Raw genomic sequence first — 17,264 nt, 5'->3', positions numbered from 1 at the left:
TCCCACCAGAGACACAAATGCCAATGGGTCTCCAGTGAGCATGAAGACATAACTCAGAAGCCCATGCTGTCAAGGAATGCAGAAAAAAATGCACTGTGAATCACAGAACAGTCCAGACCACCATGGCCCAGCACTGTCCAATAGAAGTAGAATGGGAACCACATGTGCAAACTATATATTTTTTTTTTTTTGAGATGGTGTTTCATTCTTTTTGCCCAGATCGGAGTCCAGTGGCGTGATCTCGGCTCACAGCAACCTCCATCTCCCAGATTCAAGCAATTCTCCTGCCTCAGCCTCCTGAGTAGGTGGGATTACAGGCATGCGCCACCATGCCAGGCTAATTTTGTATTTTCAGTAGAGACAGGGTTTCACCATGTTGGCCAGGCTGGTCTCGAACTCCCGACCTCAGGTGATCCTCCCGCCTCAGCCTCCCAAAGTGCTGGGATTACAGGCGTGAGCCACCACACCCGGCCGAGCTACATAATTTTAAATTTACTAGTAGCCAGATTTTTAAAAGAAAACAAAACGATGAAATTAATTTTAATAATATATTAAAGTATATTAATATGTTAACTCAATATAGCCAAAAGATGATCGTTTCAGCATAATAAATAATCAATGAGATATTTTACACTTTTTCCATAGTAAGTCTTCTAAATCCAGTATGTGGTTTATATTTAGAGCACATTTCAATTTTCAACTAACCGTATTTCAAGTGCTCAGTAGCAACCTGTGGCTAGTGGCTGCTGCATTGAACAGCACAGGTCTAGCCCATGAGCCAAGCAATCTCAAATTTTATACCCTGCCTTGGTTTTCTCCTCTGAAGTTCGGAATCATTATAACATCCTCTCCTATCTTTTTGTGTTATGGCGAATTAGACCACTGCAAACAATCAAATCATGTGCAAGTAACGAACTGTCATTATCAATAATACTCAGAGGATAGGAGAAGCACAGTGTTCAGGATGAGAGATTTAAAGAGCCTGGCATTTATTTCATTCTGTCATTGCTTTTGGCATAATTAAATGATAGGGTCTGACATGGTTCCACTGTAAGCAATGACATTTTTCTAAAACTCCTTGCTTCCTGCTAGCCACTAGTCCAGCTTACATGTGAGCCCTTAGGGAATATTCGTGGGATGCTGGCGATAGCTGTGCCTAAGCTGCTTGGCTCTGAGAGTCCACAGGATTGTCTCTGCTTGCCCAGGGTGGGTGAGAAGATATCAGTCTTTCTGAACCTACTTTGTTACCCGCTGATGGTATGGGTCGAGACAAGCAACTCAAAAGCAGAGGTTGCTGCTCTGTGTAGCCAAAGCCAGGTAAATATCCCGTCTGTTCACTGGAATATTCACACAGGCCCTCTCCAGCTGGCTTTTGGTGTGACTGGAGCCAGGTATGAGCTGGCAAGTGGGTTCCGAAAATCAATTTCCTTGGGGGACCGTCTTTGCACAGGATCAGTATCCTGAAGTGCTTGAGGATTCTCTGAGAGCAGGGGAGGGAGTGGTGAGCAGCATACTTCCTTCCCACCAGAGACACAAATACCCATGGGTCTCCATTGAGCATGAAGATGGAACTCAGAAGCCCATGCATCAGCTCAGGCTCAGCATTGAAGGGGCTGAGTCAGCAGACCTGGATCTGCGTCCTAACCTTAAACAAGCACCTTCTCTTTTGAGTCTGCTCAGCCATGTGTTCATTCAGTTATTTATTTGACGACAATTTATTGAGCACCTACCGTTTCAGGCCCTGCCCACGTGTCAGTGAGGGAGGTGATAAGAACTAGGACAGACACTCTAAGCAGGGTAAAGAGTGAGGAGGCGCTGGTTTCGATCAGGTGGCCAGGGGAGGCCTCTGAAAAGGTGAGGTTCAGGTAGAGAAACCCAAAACTCGTGAGGGAGAGAGTCATATGACCAGATGGAGTAGGAATGTTCCAGAATGAAGGAGCTCAGGGGAAGAGATTCTGAGGCAGGAGGGTGCCTGGGGGTCTAGGAGCAGCAGCTAGAGTCATATGAGGCTGGCGCGGAGGGAAGAAGTGGGAGGGAGGGGGCAGTAGAGCGGATGTCGGAGGGATGGTGGGGCCACGCTAAGGGCTTTGCATTTTGTCATAAGCCATTGAAGAGTTTTGAGCAAGAGGGTTACAAACGAGGAAAGCATGGCTCTGGCTGCTTGCTGTCCGGAGAATAGACTTCAGGAAGGCAGGAGGAAGTGGGGAGAGCAGGATGCCCCCGCAGAAGCCTAGGAGAGGTGCTGCTGGCTTGCACCAGGCAGGGGCAGTGGAGGTAAGGAGTAGGCAGATTCAGGTTACAACAGGCCAGAGAATCTCCAACAAAGCTGGGTGTGGTGGCTCACGCCTGTAATCCCAGCACTTTGGGAGGCCGAGGCAGGCGGATCATGAGGTCAGGAGTTGAAGACCAGCCGGGCCAACATAGTAAAACCCCGTCTCTACTAAAAATACAAAAACTTGCCAGGTGTGGTGCCATGTGCTTGTAATCCCAGATACTCAGGAGGCTGAGGCAAGAGAATTGCTTGAACCTGGGAGGCAGAGGTTGTAGTGAGCCAAGACTGTACCATTGCACTCCAGCCTGGGCAACAGAGTGAGACTCCATCTCAAAAAAAAAAAAAAAAAAAAAGGAATCTCCACCAGTGGGATCTGGATCTTCAACAAGCATTGGGAGCTCCTTGGGGAAGGGCCCCATTTAGGAGGCATCGTAGAATAGGCCTCCCCACCAGGTGGGCATTGGCAGGAATGAGGTGGTGGTGCAAAAGCATGACACACAAGCAGAGGGAGCAGAAAGGTGCCTAACAGATGGCACATGGGGCTGGAACCAAACGCCTGGGTTCGGGCTCCAACTTTGCCTCCTTTAAATCCTTAGACAAAGCACTGTCCCCTGAAAGCCCCGCTTGCCTTCCTGTATAACAGTGAAGTTACAGTAACTACTTCTTAGTATAGTGGTGAGGAACAAGTGGTAAGATAATATGGGAAAACGTTCAACACACCATGTCCTTCGACTGTTAGGAGCTCCGGCACCATCAGAATTACCTCTGGAGAGAGATTCATCTGAGGGGCTGCAGGCTCGGAACCTCTGAGCCTTCCTGAAATCCTGGGATCTGGAAAGGTGGCTGAGATCCCAGTCACTGGTTTTGGTTAGTGGGGTTGAAATGTGGTAGGCCTGGGAGTTCCCACAGGCAGGTCTGAGGCCATGAGCTGCTCTGGAGGAGTTCTCCCTCCCAACCATGCTCATTCCCTTCTCTCTCTTCAATCTAGACTAGTTTCCTCAGTGACCTCATCCACTTTCACAGTTCAGACTCCTTAGAGATGATGCCCAAACGTAAATTCCAGGCCTGAAAGATTATCTGAGCTTCAGTTCCCAAAGCCTAGTAGACATTTTTATCTGGATGTTCTACCCATTGCTCACAAGGAATCTCAAAGAGAACATTGACATCCCATCCTAAAGCATTTCCTGTGCCACCTTTCTGCGGCTGCTCACAGCACCAGCCTTTAAAATGTGCAGGCTTTAGTCGCCTTTGATTCTTTCCTGTCATGTACCCCCTTCATTCACACTTTACTCACCTAAGCCCTGTTAATCATCTCTTTGCTATTGCCCTTATGTATCTGTCCTTTTCACTTTCCATAATCACTATCATCACTTAGTTCAGAACTTCATTATTTCCTATCTGGGATATTTTACTAACTTCTTCACTTGTCTTTCTGACTCTCCCATCCTACCGTCTGTGCGCAAGGACTGTCAGCTCGCTAGTCTTAAGTCATTGCTCTGATGAGGTTAAATGTCACGTCTGTGCTCAAAGTCAGCCTCTGGGTTAAATGTCACATCGGTGCTCAAAGTCAGCCTCTGGCTGTGGAATAAATGGCACATGTTTTCAGCCTGCCATTCAGGGCCCTCTGTTGCTTTTTATTTTCATCTCTTTGTGCCTTTGGCCCAGTAGATTATCTGATATTTTGTGAATAAGACTGATGTTCTCTGTCTTTCAAGTCTTTGCTCATAACAATCACTGTCACTATAGAGCACTTTCCTAACGCGTCTCAGGCACCATCCCAGGTCCTTTCCCTGAGGCATCAGAGTAACGCTAGAGTAAGGACCATAAGGAAGTAAATATCCCAGTCCTGTTTGAGAAGGGAGAAAGCTGGTGCTCTGAGGGGTTTCGATGACTTGCCCAAGGGGCAGAGGCAGGACGCAAAACTGAGGCCGCCTGTCCACTGTCCTCTTCCATGACCCTGTGATTTTCTCTCCCTGGACCCTCCTGTCTCCATTTCTACAAGCAAAGCCCAAACTGACCCAGTATTGTACCCACTTCATGCACACCTTCCAGGCGCCTGCCCCCTCCCAGACACAGTGAGCCCCCACAGGAAGGTAGACACCTTCCTCATCCCTTCTCCACTCTTACTAAAGAATGGTTTGGTCACCTTTGCTCTGCTGAGACCTGCCCAGAGGGGTTAAGTATCTTCAACAGGACAGGGAAGAGTAGCTTATTGCTAAGCTGTCCCCAAGAGGACTGGACCTGGGCCTGGGATTAACAAGAAATAAGTGTTCCATGAGTGTCTGCATAGGCGCTTGGGGCGTGACTCCTACCTGGCCTCTGAGGGCTTCATGGGCCCCAGAGAGCCAGGGGGGCTTCCTAGCCCTACTCCACCCCATCATCAGTCTGTGGCCCTCTCTGCCTTAGCTCTCTAGGGACTGACACAGGCTTCCTGGCCCAGCTCTAGAGCCCCATCTGCTGCAAAAACCTTAAGTGCCAGAAGCCACCTGCTGTAGATCTGGTGACTTTGTGCCTTCCCCCAATCCTGCACAGGCCTGGTGAGCTTACCTGGATCCATTCATGTGGTCATACTCCCGCTTGACATTGACCCTCACTGGCTGATTGATCCACTCCTGCTGTGGTGGGAGGGGGTTGATCTTGTGGGGCTGCCCGTAGTCAGGACTCCCCGAGGCAGTCATGTCGGCCTTGGGGAGATGGGCTGCCGCTCCGTACGCTGAGTCAAAGAGGGACTGGTCGTCGCTCACCACCGACAGAGCCTCCTGCAGGGCCAGAGAAGAGACAGAAAGCCCAGTGTCACTCTTCACCCAAGCAAGTGACACTCTTGCTTTGAGCTGGCAAGGTGGCCCAGGGCTGCCCCAGGACAGCTTGTCTGGAAGTTCCTGTTTGACTCACACTCCAGGGGGCAGGTTTGCCCTTATGCAAACCAGATGGGTGTTTGCAGGTTACCTGGGTGAGGAGGGACTTTGGGCAGTGGAGTGGGGATGGAGGAATCATGAAAGTGGGTTTGTTTATTGGTTCTGTAGTCTGGGACCCCCAAAAAGGAGGGTGGGGATAGGGAGGCCAAGAATAGTGGTGACTTGGCATGGAATATAGTATTGTGGTGGTGTGTGAATGCTAGATTTTTCCAGGCATAAGCAGAAATGCCTCTTATGAGCTGAGTGGAGTCATCAGCAATGAAGGGGAGATGAGATCCAGCATTTATTTTCCAGGCAAGGCCAGTGAGATCCACCCAGAGAGGCTAGGTGTGCTGCTCAAGGTCACACAAGGGAAGGGTGGGGCCCATGGCTGTGGCCAGGCCAATTTCAGTTTCCTTATTTGTAACAGGGATAAAAATAGTTTTAGCACAGAGTCGATAGGTGGATTAAATGAGAAGATCTGGTATGGGGGTGTAGCTTGTAAGAAATGCTCAGTGGTTTGCTGAGGGCCCTCTAGGAGGTGCTGGTGCATCCTGTAGATCTCAATGTTGATGACTCAGCCAGCCAAAGGACGAAAGAGGAACCTCAGACACGTGAAGTGCCAGTCAGGGCAAGACCCTCCAAAAGAGGTTGTTGGGTCCTCCCACTCATATTATCCCATCACTGACTTGGGTGTGACTTTGGGAGATCATGGATTAAGAAAAGAAGCCTTGGCCAGGCATGGTGGCTCATGCCTGTAATCCCAGCATTTTGGGAGGCTGAGGTGGGAGAATCTATTGAGTCCAGGAGTTCTAAACTAGCCTGGGCAATGTGGCAAAACTCTGTTTCTACAAAAACAGAAAGAAAGAAAGAAAAGAAAGAAAGAAAGAAAGAAAAAATTAGCTAGATATGGTGGCATGTGCCCAGCTACTTGGGAGGCTGAGGTGGGAGGATCACTTGAGCCCCGGAAGTAGAGGCTGCAGTGAGCCGTGATCGTGCCATTGCATTCAGCCTGGGCGACAGTCTCAAAACAACAACAACAACGACAACTAAAAAACTTTGCACATTCCGGAGATCTGCTACCAATCAAAACATGAGGGTAAGAGTCTCCCATTATTCCATGTCTCATCGAATCACAGGCATCCAAGGTCAGGGACCAGGGCATAGTGTTCACTACAGTCATATAATTACACCAAAGTAAGTCTTCAGAGAAGATGGTAGTTATCTATAATTGATCTATAATCTATATAATCAATAATTATATAATCTATAATTGTGATAATAGTTGTGATAATACATGCAAAGTATTAGAAGTCTCTGGCACATAGTGAGTCACACTCAGAACATGTTAGGTATCATAATTATTAGCATTCAAACAAAGATTCTCTTAGGCCACCTGTTAGGGGCTGCCTTGTGTCCTCACAAAATTCATATGCTGAAGCCCTTACCCGCAGTACTCAGAATGTGATTGTATTTGGAGATAGGACCTTTAAGGAGGTAAGGTGAAATGAGGCTGATAGGGTGGGTTCTAATCCAATATGACTGGTGTTCTTATAAGAAGAGGGAATTTGGACACACAGAGAGCTCCCAGGGGAGTGTGTGCACAGAGGGGCTGCCATGTGAGGACACAGCAGTCATTGGCAAGCCAAGGAGAGAGGCCTCTGAGGAAAACCAACCCTGCTGGCACCCTGATCTTGGACTTCCAGTCTCCAGAACTCTGAGCAAATAAATTTCTTTTGCTTAAGCCACTCAGCCCTGGTATGTTGTTATGGAAACCCTAGCAAATGGATACACCACCTTTACTTGAAAATGTAGTGATAGGTGAACAGCACTTGTTAAAGCTGGGATTTGTCTACCTTCCTTGTGTAATTCACATTCCTGAATTGAATGTCTTCTTCAGAATGAATGCTCTTCATATGCCTGTAGAATTACAACCTGCTCCATGGGCTGTCTCTTGTCTCCCAGGGCCATTCTCCACCCCAGCAGACAGACAGCCATAATTCAAAAAGGGAGGCTCTTCTATGGCTGTTTTCAGCTGGGATCAGGGAAAAAATACTGGAATATACTCTAGGAGTCCTGCTTTTGCACCAGAAGGCTTTGGATGGTGTAGGTGCCTCCAGACATACATTCAAAGCAGAGTTGCCCACACAATATTAAAACACATCCCCCAACCGAGGGGATCTCCCTAGACCTAACATCTGCTGGGATCCTTCTTCATTTTCTACCAGATGTCCTTGAGTCATGCTCAGAGTAAAGCTGTGCTTGTCAGAACCATTTGTTTCTTGGTTATTATATCCACTCGTGATTTCAGCTAGAGTTCAGCTTTGGCTTCATATCCTAAATTTTGAACTGTTATCTGGGCTCAAGGAATTATGGTTCTGAGCTGAAAAGGGTGACATTTCAACCTTTCAGACAGCTGTCCCTGACTCCATGAAATTCCTTGAGCTCTGCACTGGAAGCAGAGGACACATTACCACCTATGACCCCTAAGTGTCTTTTGGTGATAAGAGTGAAGAACAGGTACCACAGTCCTGCTACAAAAACAGATGACATTTCAGGAATCAGGTAGCATCTTCTGCTGTAGAGAATGGCTTACGTTCTTAGTTTATCATTCATGAACCTTGGAGTTTCCAGTAAAATAATTTCTTTCCCTTCCCTCTTCTAGGTTGGGGGAGAAGATGACGGAATATCAGAGGCAAAGAAGCCCGGGAGGCAGGGCTGGGCACAGTGATGCTCCATAGATGGGCAAAAAGTTCCTCCCATCATTATCCTAAGGAGGGTGGACCAGGCAACAGGGAACACAGGATTGTCCTGACCAAGGGGACATGCAGACGGCAAAATCAAGACTCACAGCAAAGAGAATACACAGAGAACACAAAGCCAGCGGTTCTGGAGGCAGACCCAGGAGAGACTTCTTAAGGAAGTGAGTGGTACACAGCTAGAAAAAAACAAGTGATGAGATAGAGTGTAGGTGTAGAAAGGGCACAAAACCAGTTTGAACTCATTTTGGAATAGAAGTTTCCTTAAGAATGTAGTTCACAATCAAGGAAACTCCAATCAAGTGGCAACGTTGTAGGAGGAGAGCGTCCCGGTTCACCAGGAATGCCTCACACTTCTGTCCAGTCTGGGCATTTCTCTCTGAGACTCTTCCCTCCCTGACGACCCACTGACATGCTCTTCCCTCATTCAGTACACCTTGTGCGCTCCCTGGCTGGATCCAGCTCCTTTGCAAATTGTGAATACTGCTGTCATCCTGCCACAATCTGCTCAAAAACCTCAGAGAGCTCCCTAGAGATGGACCACAGCAAATCTCTTCTCAGCCACTTGTCTTCCAAAGGTCATCTTTGTCCCACCTGCCACACTTACATTGCACAACTTCCTCTTGCTGCAACTTGTGTCCAATTCTAACTATTCTCACTGCTCCACTAGACAAGCCCTACTCAGGTATGCTTCTGTGCCTTAATTTTGTGGTTCCTTTTGCTGCAAGTAACCTTTCTTTACTCTTTCACCCTGATGCACAATTATCTTTGCCATTGTGTAAGGTAAGTGAGATCTTCCTGAGAGCTTCCTGTTTCCATGAAACCTTTCTGATGATGACCTATGACTCCTTTGAGCTGTTAACAGCTCGTGAGAATACTGCTTTGGGTATGCATGCGTGCACACACACACACACAAACACACACACACATCCCCCTTCTATTTGCAATCATGGCTAGACAAAAAGCTTTTTTTCCATTACAATGTAGAGAAAAGAAGAGATAGATCATGGGGGCTGTGAAGAGAGAGAAGACGAAGGAGAAGAGTTCCCTGTCTGGCTCACTGGGCTGAATTTGAAAAGCCAATATGGGCAAGGGAAGGGAGGTGAGGGCCCCTAAGTGGAATAAAAGATTTGGGGAGATAAGGCCCCAGACAAGCTGATTTGAGACCCAAGTGAAAGAGCAGAGTTGGGGAGGAGAGCATTCTTGTGGCTTCTGCAAATAAATGGCACCCCTTTTTGCAGTTCAACAGCTTTAGGAGCACCCCAAGACCATGCCCTTGGCAAGTACACTGTCATTTTTATGATGCCACTGGTAGTAGGGAGCCCTCTCCAAATTGCTCTGGGAAGACCAGAGTAGGGATGGAGGAGGCAAACAAGAGGAATGAGTCTGGGCAACTTGATGTGGCTGCTGCTGTCTGCAGGCGAGGAGCTGCTGAGCTGGCAGAAATTTCACTTATTTGCAGCTTGTTACACATGAGGAGCTGTTGCTACTTCATGTGTGTCTTATAAAGCTCTTTACTTAAACTCTTAAAACTTTTTAAAGTTTAAACTTAAAACTCTTCCTTGTACTTCAAGCTCTTTACAGAAATGAGCATGTTGCTAGCGTTCAAGAACTTTCCACGGATAAATCATCAATAAGTACTTAACTGAGGTGATAGGCTGGGTGTAGGAAGAACACCAGCATGCAAATTCACCAGCCATCCTCAGAGGGACTACATTCCTTCCGTTTCTCATGACTTTGCTTCTCCTATTGTTGCTGATTATTTTATTCAAGGGAAGAGAAGTTAGTTATTATTTAAAAGACTTGTGGGGTCCATGAGGCTTTAGACCATGCTATGTAAAATTGACTTCCAAGTGAGAAAGACAGGAGGCGTGGGCTCCTAGCCCTATGTGGGGCTCAGCTCTGGGGTTCCTTCTTGACCCAACAATTGTCTCTGTAAAAGGAACCCCTGGGCTGGCTTAGTCATTGGCTTCTGAGAAGCACTTTCCTTTGCAGAATGCTGGAAAGGCTGGGTCTGTGGGTCCAGAGCCACTGAGTCCTAGATCCAGAGGGTGGCATAGGGTCCCTTGTTCCAGGCAGGGAAGTGCCCCAGCACATTTGTACCCAATGATGCCCCTTTACCAGAGACCTCTGGCAAGGCAAGCTGCTTGGGGTGGCATCTGAGCTACAGCAGATCACTCACATTTGCCGATAGAAATGCTTGCTTTCCACGACCCCCTCCTGGTCCTGGATCCAGCTGGGGCCCGCTACCAGTAATGCACTTGAACCGGTGGGATACTTTTTCTCCTCCAGTTTGGGCAAGGTGCCTTTAGTACATGATATAATACACCCTCTGTCGTCGTTACAGAAAACAGATAAAAGTGGTAATAATCACAGCACTTATTAAACACAAAACACTGTTTACATGAGTAACCTCATTTAATCCTCCTGGCAATTCTATGAGGGATGTATTCTATTTTTTCAGATGAGAAAATGGAAATTCAGAAAAGTGAAATAACTTGCTCAGGCACACAGAAAGTTAGTGTGATGTGGGATCCAAATTCAGGTCTGCAGCCTAAGCACATAACCACTACTCTTCACAGGTTCTTTCTTGTGAATTTTCTGTCCTCTCAATTAGACCATAAGCTCTGTAAGTGTAACTCCGGTGTTTATTGTAACTTAGAGCATAAATCTTGAGTCAGAGAGATTTGAGATTCTATCCAAGCTTCACCTGCTGCTCATTACGCATCTAGTACAATTTCCAAGAACTTCATTTCCTCATCTGTAGGTTGGGGATAATATCAGTACCTGATCTGGTAATTCTGGATAAAGATAAAATGAGATAATATGAGTAAAGTACCTAAATCAAGCACCTGAAGTTCTTGGGACAAAGTAAATACTTAAAAATGTGGCCAGGCATGGTGGCTCATGCCTGTAATCCCAGCATTTTGGAAGGCTGAGGCGGGAAGATCATCTGAGGCCAGGAGGTTGAGAACAGCCTGGCCAACATAATGAAACCCTGTTTCTACTAAAAATACAAAACTTAGCCAGGTGTGGTGGTGGGTGCCTATAATCCCAGCTACTCAGGAGGCTGAGGCAAGAGAATCAATTGAACCCAGGAGGCGGAGCTTGCTGTGAGCTGAGGTAGCGGCACAGCACTCTGGCTTGGGCAATAGAGTGAGCCTCTGTCTCCAAAGAAAAAAAAGAAAAAAATTGTTTAAAAAGCTGGGCACAATGGCTCATGCCCATAATCCCAGCACTTTGGGAGGCTGAACCGGGTGGAATGCTTGAGCCTAGGCATTCAAGACCAGCCTAGGTAACATGGCGTAACTCTTTCTCTACAAAAAAAAAAAAAAAAAAAAAAAAAAATGCCTGTAATCCCAGCACTTTGGGAGGCTGAGGTGGGTGGATCACGAGGTCAAGAGATCAAGACCATCCTGGCTAACATGGTGAAACCCTGTCTCTACTAAAAAATACAAAAAATTAACCAGGCGTGGTGGTGGGTGTCTGTAGTCCCAGCTACTTGGGAGGCTGAGGTGGGAGAATGGCGTGAACCCGGGAGGTGGAGCTTGCAGTGAGCCGAGATCACACCACTGCACTTCAGCCTGGGCGACAGAGCGAGACTCCGTCTCAAAAAAATAAATAAATAAAAATAAAAAATAAAAAAAAGGTGTGGTGGTGTGTCTGTGGTCCTAGCTACTTGGAAAACTGAGGTGAGAGGATCACCTGAGCCCAGGAGGTGGAGGCTGCAGTGAGCCATGATCGTACCATCCATCCTGGGCAACAGAGTAAGACAGTGTCTCAAAAAAAAAAAAAAGTTAAAAAAAAATTTTAATGAAGGCCAATGCTGAGAAATGGCATGAGAACCATTGGGTTAGAGATGGGTCAAGAGGGAGTTCAGAGAAAGCCAGAGCGATACCTACTTCTCCGCATGTTGATTGTTTAAAAGATTAGTTGCCTAAACTACTACTAAGTAGATTTGGTGATGATAGAGCCTGAAATGCAAATCCCATGGGCTCCTAGAGAACAGAGCCGATTTCACTAATCTGCGTGTCCACTCTTCCTTTAAAACCATGGGTGTCATTCCATTGCAGGCTCAGTCCTCTGCCTGTCTCTGGTTTCTGAGTCCAGGCCTCTAGGTGGCATAGATAAGGCTCTGTTACATAGCCTGAATAGCCCTGTGAATGAGGAGAGGAGGCATCTGTTGTGAGATAATGAAAATGGTAGGTGGCTAGCACCTATGTATACTGTTGTTCGTACACCACATACTCAGTGAATATCAGAAGAATGGCGTGGGTACATCTGTGCATTCACGAATTTAAAAACTTCACTTATTTTGGAATTTGTCACATATGTGTGCCTATATGCATCTTTTCTTGTTATACTCACAAATGTGTCTTCCAACATTTGTTTTCCTTAGATTAAGTCAAATGTTACTTTTCATGTGCACATGAGTTGAGTGATGGGATGTGATCAGAGCATGGCCGCACAGTGGCCTGGCCGATATGAACGATGAGCAAACCATTGCATCTTCAAACAGTCTAGCTAAGGCCGAGATGGAAAAGCCTCCAGAGGGGCAAGGAAAGAAGAGGGTGGTTTGAGTATCTCCCCATTTCACTTGGGAAGATATAACAGAAATTTCTGCCATTATCCTGTGTGTGGGAAGGAACAAATATTTCACAGTTATGAGTCCAGTGGAGTTAGAGGAGGAAAAATGCCAGAAGTGGACACGAGTGGGAGACCCTTTCCCTCTGTTCTTCCTTATACATAGGCTGAGCTTTATTTCTAACACAGAATGACCCAAGACATAGGGCCTGAGAAGCACCAATGTCCCATTGTGTCCTTCCCATTCCTTTCCCTCTGTCCTGCCCTGAATCTCCTAAGGGCAGTTGTCTGGGGCTGACCAGCTTGGCTGGAGGTGGCCGGTGAAAGGAATGTCAAAAGCAACCCGACCAAGTTCCCTGTGGCTGCCCTGCTCAGTGGGCCCACTCCGCCGCTCCCAGTGCAGGGCTCTGGAACGCTAATCTCTGGCATATCCGTTACCCAGGGTCACCACAGGGAGCACGCTAGTTTTGGCTTTTTATTACATTATTTGCATAATGACACGAAGTCCCTTCTCTTGCCAGTCGGAGAGAATACGAAATGCGAACAAGATACTTAGGTGCAAAGCCCTCTGTGTTCTCTGCTTTGGGAAACCAGCAGGCTCTGCAGCAGTGGGGGTGATCAGCCTGGGTTGGGGTCACTCCAAGTCTCATCTGAAGTGCCAAGAGCAGGTGGCCGCTATTAGCAAGGCCAAGCCTTTTGCTTCTCTCTCCTCTCTACATGTGCTCATTTCTTGCTCCTCATTTCCACTGTGTAAAGGGCAGGGAGGGAAAAGGGAAGAGGAGGTAAATTTTATGGAAAGTTGGATAAGGAAGAAGATGGGAAACATTAGTCAGTCATCAAGCATTAACTGAAAACTCCTTTGCATGAGGCACAGTCGCATTTTCTCAAAATGACCATCAGAATATTTCTGATCTTTGCCTCTCTCTTCCCATCAAAAGGCAGAGCTTATTTTCTTCCCCCTTGAACTCAGATGGAACTTTATGATTGCCTCAAGAAATGGCCTTGCGTGACTTCCGGGACAAGGTGATAAAGGTATTATGACTTCCACCTGCTTCTTGTTCTCTCTTGGGCCTCTAGTCCGTGGAAATCGCCACCATGCTGTGAGGAAGCTCAAATTAGCCCAAGCTGAGAAACCGTATGGAGAGGCCCGCAGGAGAGGAACCGAGGCCACAGCCAACCACAGCATCAACCTCCAGACTTGAGAGTGACGAGCCTTCAGTGAAGGATAACAAAACTCATGAGCCTAAGAGTTGGTTTATGCCACTAGGTTTCGGGGTAATTTCTTATGTAACCATAGTAACCAGAACGTCTCCGAGCATTTTACTCAGCAACCGAAAACCCATATTCAAAGGCTGTAGAGGTGACTGTCTGAGTATCCTTTCACTGTGGTTATTGACACTGGCTGGCAGGAATCAGCACCATGACTGTCCAGGTGGAGAAACTGAGGCACAAAGCATAACCCTTCTAGATTCACACAGTGAGGGGGGAATCGATCTCAGAATTAAAGTCTAAGTCCTGTGATAGACACGTAGTGGAATTATCTCCAAACAACAAAAACAAAATAAACAACAGACAAAAACCAAACAAGGACCACATTTTTAAATGAGAACGATCAAATAGAACATGTATTATTTGATGACTTGAAGTTTCCAAGGAACTTTTACTATCATCACCTCATTTAACCTTTTAAAATATGAGTTAGGATCCTCATATTATTGAAAAGAAAATTGAGGCTTAAAGAGGTTTGCTACTTGCCTCTGGCCCCTCACCTCATGAGTCTCCATGCTGCTGGCCTGACTGCAAAGCTTCTACTCTTCCCCTAAACCGTTTCCACTTTGCCGTCTCCAATTTTAGGCCGTAGCACACAGCCAAATCTGCCACAGAGCTTCAGAGTGTCTGGCTGACTTTTCTTTTCTTTCTTTCTTTTTTTTTTTGAGACAGAGTTTCACTCTTGTCGCCCAGGCTGGAGTGCAGAGGCGCGATCTCAGCTTACCGCAACCTCTGCCTCCCAGGGTCAAGTAATTCTCCTGCCTCAGCTTCCTGAGTAGCTGGGATTACAGGTGCCCACCACCACGCCCACCTAATTAGTAGAGACAGGGTTTCACCATGTTGGTCAGGCTGGTCTCGAACTCCTGACCTCAGGTGACCCACCTGCCTCGGCCTCCCAAAGTGCTGGGATTACAGGTGTGAGCCACCGCGCCTGGACCCCGGCTGACTTTTCAAGGAGTCTTGTTGAACATCATTCCCCCTCCCAAGTGCCTTTCCCCTTTCACTTACAATTCCACTTCCTGGGGAGGGGGCTCAGCAGTGGATGACCCAGAGAAAGAATTCCTAGAAGATGCAATTGCAATTATTTGCAGACGAAAGTACTTTATTTAATGGCGTTTTACAAATGAAGGGTATAGCCTAAGTGAGCACGGAGAAGAGGATCTCTGCGTCCTCCCAGGACTGTACCCTGTAACAGAATCCAGAGCCATGGCCTTCTGTGCCTCACGGGCCTCCCGTTCAGTGCTGCTCCAGGTCTCCCGTGGTATTTACCTTTGCCTGTTGACTTTGAGTGTTCACAGTCACTTTTTTGACCATAACCACATTTAAAGGGCATCTCTAAAGATCAAAGTTAAATTCTCCTCCCACAGAGAATGCTTTTACTGCTGAAAAGCAAAAAGTGCTGAATATGGAAACTCACAGGATGGGAGATAGAACATTCATCTGAACCCCACGAAGAGAACATTTTACAGTGTGTTTTACTTTCTGTTTCTTTACACTGGGTCTGTCCACTGTCCAGTGGCTTTTTCTAGATGGCAGTGGGAACCACAAAAGGGTCGGCAATGCTCTACTGGGTGTAATTCTTCACACTTGACCGTCCGGGACGAAGCTCCTCTCAGAGAATAAAGTAGGGGGTGGCCTGACCATTAAAGTAGGTCCCACAGTATCAAAGGGACAGCGCAAAGCAAAGCCAGACTGAGATGTTGAGACTTACTACCATTAGGCAGCTTAGATGTTCTCTTCTGTAAGACGGAGCCAGTATTCTCCCACCTAGCCGGATGGGTGGGAAGTATTAAATACAGGCCTCACTGGAGCAAAGGTGGGATGATAAAAATGGAACCAGCAACCACCACGACAAAACCCACATGGCATGGGAGAACCTGCAGGGAGGGCTGCTGCTGGGAAGGCCACCTGGATGCACCAGCACAAGTGCTGTCCCACATACTTTTCCCTGGGACTCTATTCCGCCAGATGTCACTGGAGTGGCTGTACCCGTCTTGAAAAATACTGCAGCACAGCCACACAGGTGGATAAAGCGCTGCTGCGCTGAGATTCGTCATTTCCCTCCTCTGCTCTGGGACAAAGAAAGGGCAGGTGATGGGCACCGTGTCTCCTTCAGAACCCTGCTCCAAGACAAGGGGCTGCTGTCCTGCAGCCCACGCCTTACAGATTGTCATGATGTGAATGTTGTCCCTGACCTGGAGAATGGTTTCCTGATCCCAGTGACGGTGCCGCCTGAGGATGGGTGAAGATCTGGACCACACTGGGAGCAGCCTCTTCCTGCAGAGGAGCCCTGGCCATCCTGGCTGCAGATGGGGTCAAAAGGCAGCCAATCACCACACTGCTTGCTTCCCTTCATGGACAGCTGCTTTAAATCTGTTCTAACAAAAGGCACTGGCCACCAGCTGGGTCAATGTGGAGCTTTATTGGCTGTGCAACTTTGGGCAAGTTACTTAATCTCCCAGCTCCTGGACATTTTTAACCATCCTTTACTGAAAGTTTCATGCTTTCCGATGATGATAAATGGTCAGACTTCCCTGACCACCAAGAGCTGAAAGTTTGGAAGAAAAGCCTCCATGGGGAGTGACTGCAGTGCTTCCTCGGGGAGTGAATTTCACCCACTGCAGGGTTGAAATAGTAGCCTGGGAGCCAGGATGGAGTTCCGGAGCTTTCCTATTGCTTGAGAAAGAGGCTTCTGAGAATGTCCCTTGAGGCCTGGTCTTTATGGGTCTGACCTGGCAGCTAGACCGAGAGGATCTCAATCTGGGTCTGCAGGGACAAGAGAGGACTCTGCGTGACAAAGGGAAGGTGGGAGTCAGAACATTCAGATCCTAAAGGATGGGCTCCCACAGGGGAAGCAGAGGCTTGTCCACCAGGGGTGGAGGCGGCAGGTTCTGCAGTTTTTCTAAGCCTTGAGGAGAGGAAGGAATGTGGATGGCATGTGCCCTTGGGTGTCTCTTCGATTCCTGGGGTCATGGGAACTTTCCTATTCTTTTTCTCGAGGACAAATTCTAGTTAGGCACCCTGAAGAGAGGAACCTCATCAGTCTGATTCCTGGTTTTCATCCCCAGTTGTTGGCACACTTCCTGGCACCTAAGAAGTGTGCAATGAATTATGTTAAATAAAAACCTCAGCGCCCGATGGGAAATGCAAACCCTCCCTGCCTGCCCACACCTCCACACCAGCCAGACTACCCCTTCTATCTTTGCACTTTAAGTAATTTTGATGAAGCCTTCCCCCGAGGCTTGCCTAATTTTCTTTTAAAGCAGCCACACCCAGTGACTGTTTCTTGTTCAAATTTAAACATGAAGCCACTGACCACTTTCCCCAAACAACCACTTGAGGTCCTATTCCTAGAAGCTATGATCTTATCCGACAATTTCCTCACGTGGCAGTTGCCATGGTAACCGGGGCCCTTACAATCACAGGGAGCCCACGAGGAAACATGCATATGGGGGGGCTTCACTCCCTTCCAGCAACACCCAGAGA

The 17,264-nt window shown here is 47.5% G+C and overlaps 1 protein-coding gene across 4 annotated transcripts in view; it reads right to left on the bottom strand.

Moving 5' to 3' along the window:
* The window catches only part of FLI1 (Fli-1 proto-oncogene, ETS transcription factor), a 119,695-nt gene that overhangs the window by 49,200 nt on the left and 53,231 nt on the right, over positions 1-17,264 (bottom strand). For all 4 annotated transcript variants that reach the window (XM_016922259.3, XM_016922257.4, XM_016922258.3 and 1 more), the window contains exon 2: positions 4,820-5,031. In XM_016922259.3, coding sequence (XP_016777748.1) covers positions 4,820-4,950 — 131 coding nt within the window. In that variant the 5' untranslated portion in view covers positions 4,951-5,031. The remainder of the gene's footprint in view (positions 1-4,819; positions 5,032-17,264) is intronic.

The sequence above is a fragment of the Pan troglodytes genome, chromosome 9, assembly GCF_028858775.2.
Source record: "Pan troglodytes isolate AG18354 chromosome 9, NHGRI_mPanTro3-v2.0_pri, whole genome shotgun sequence".
NCBI classification, from domain to species: Eukaryota; Metazoa; Chordata; class Mammalia; order Primates; family Hominidae; genus Pan; species Pan troglodytes.
Note: the sequence above shows the minus strand (reverse complement) of the source record. Positions and strands in the feature narration are given on the sequence as shown.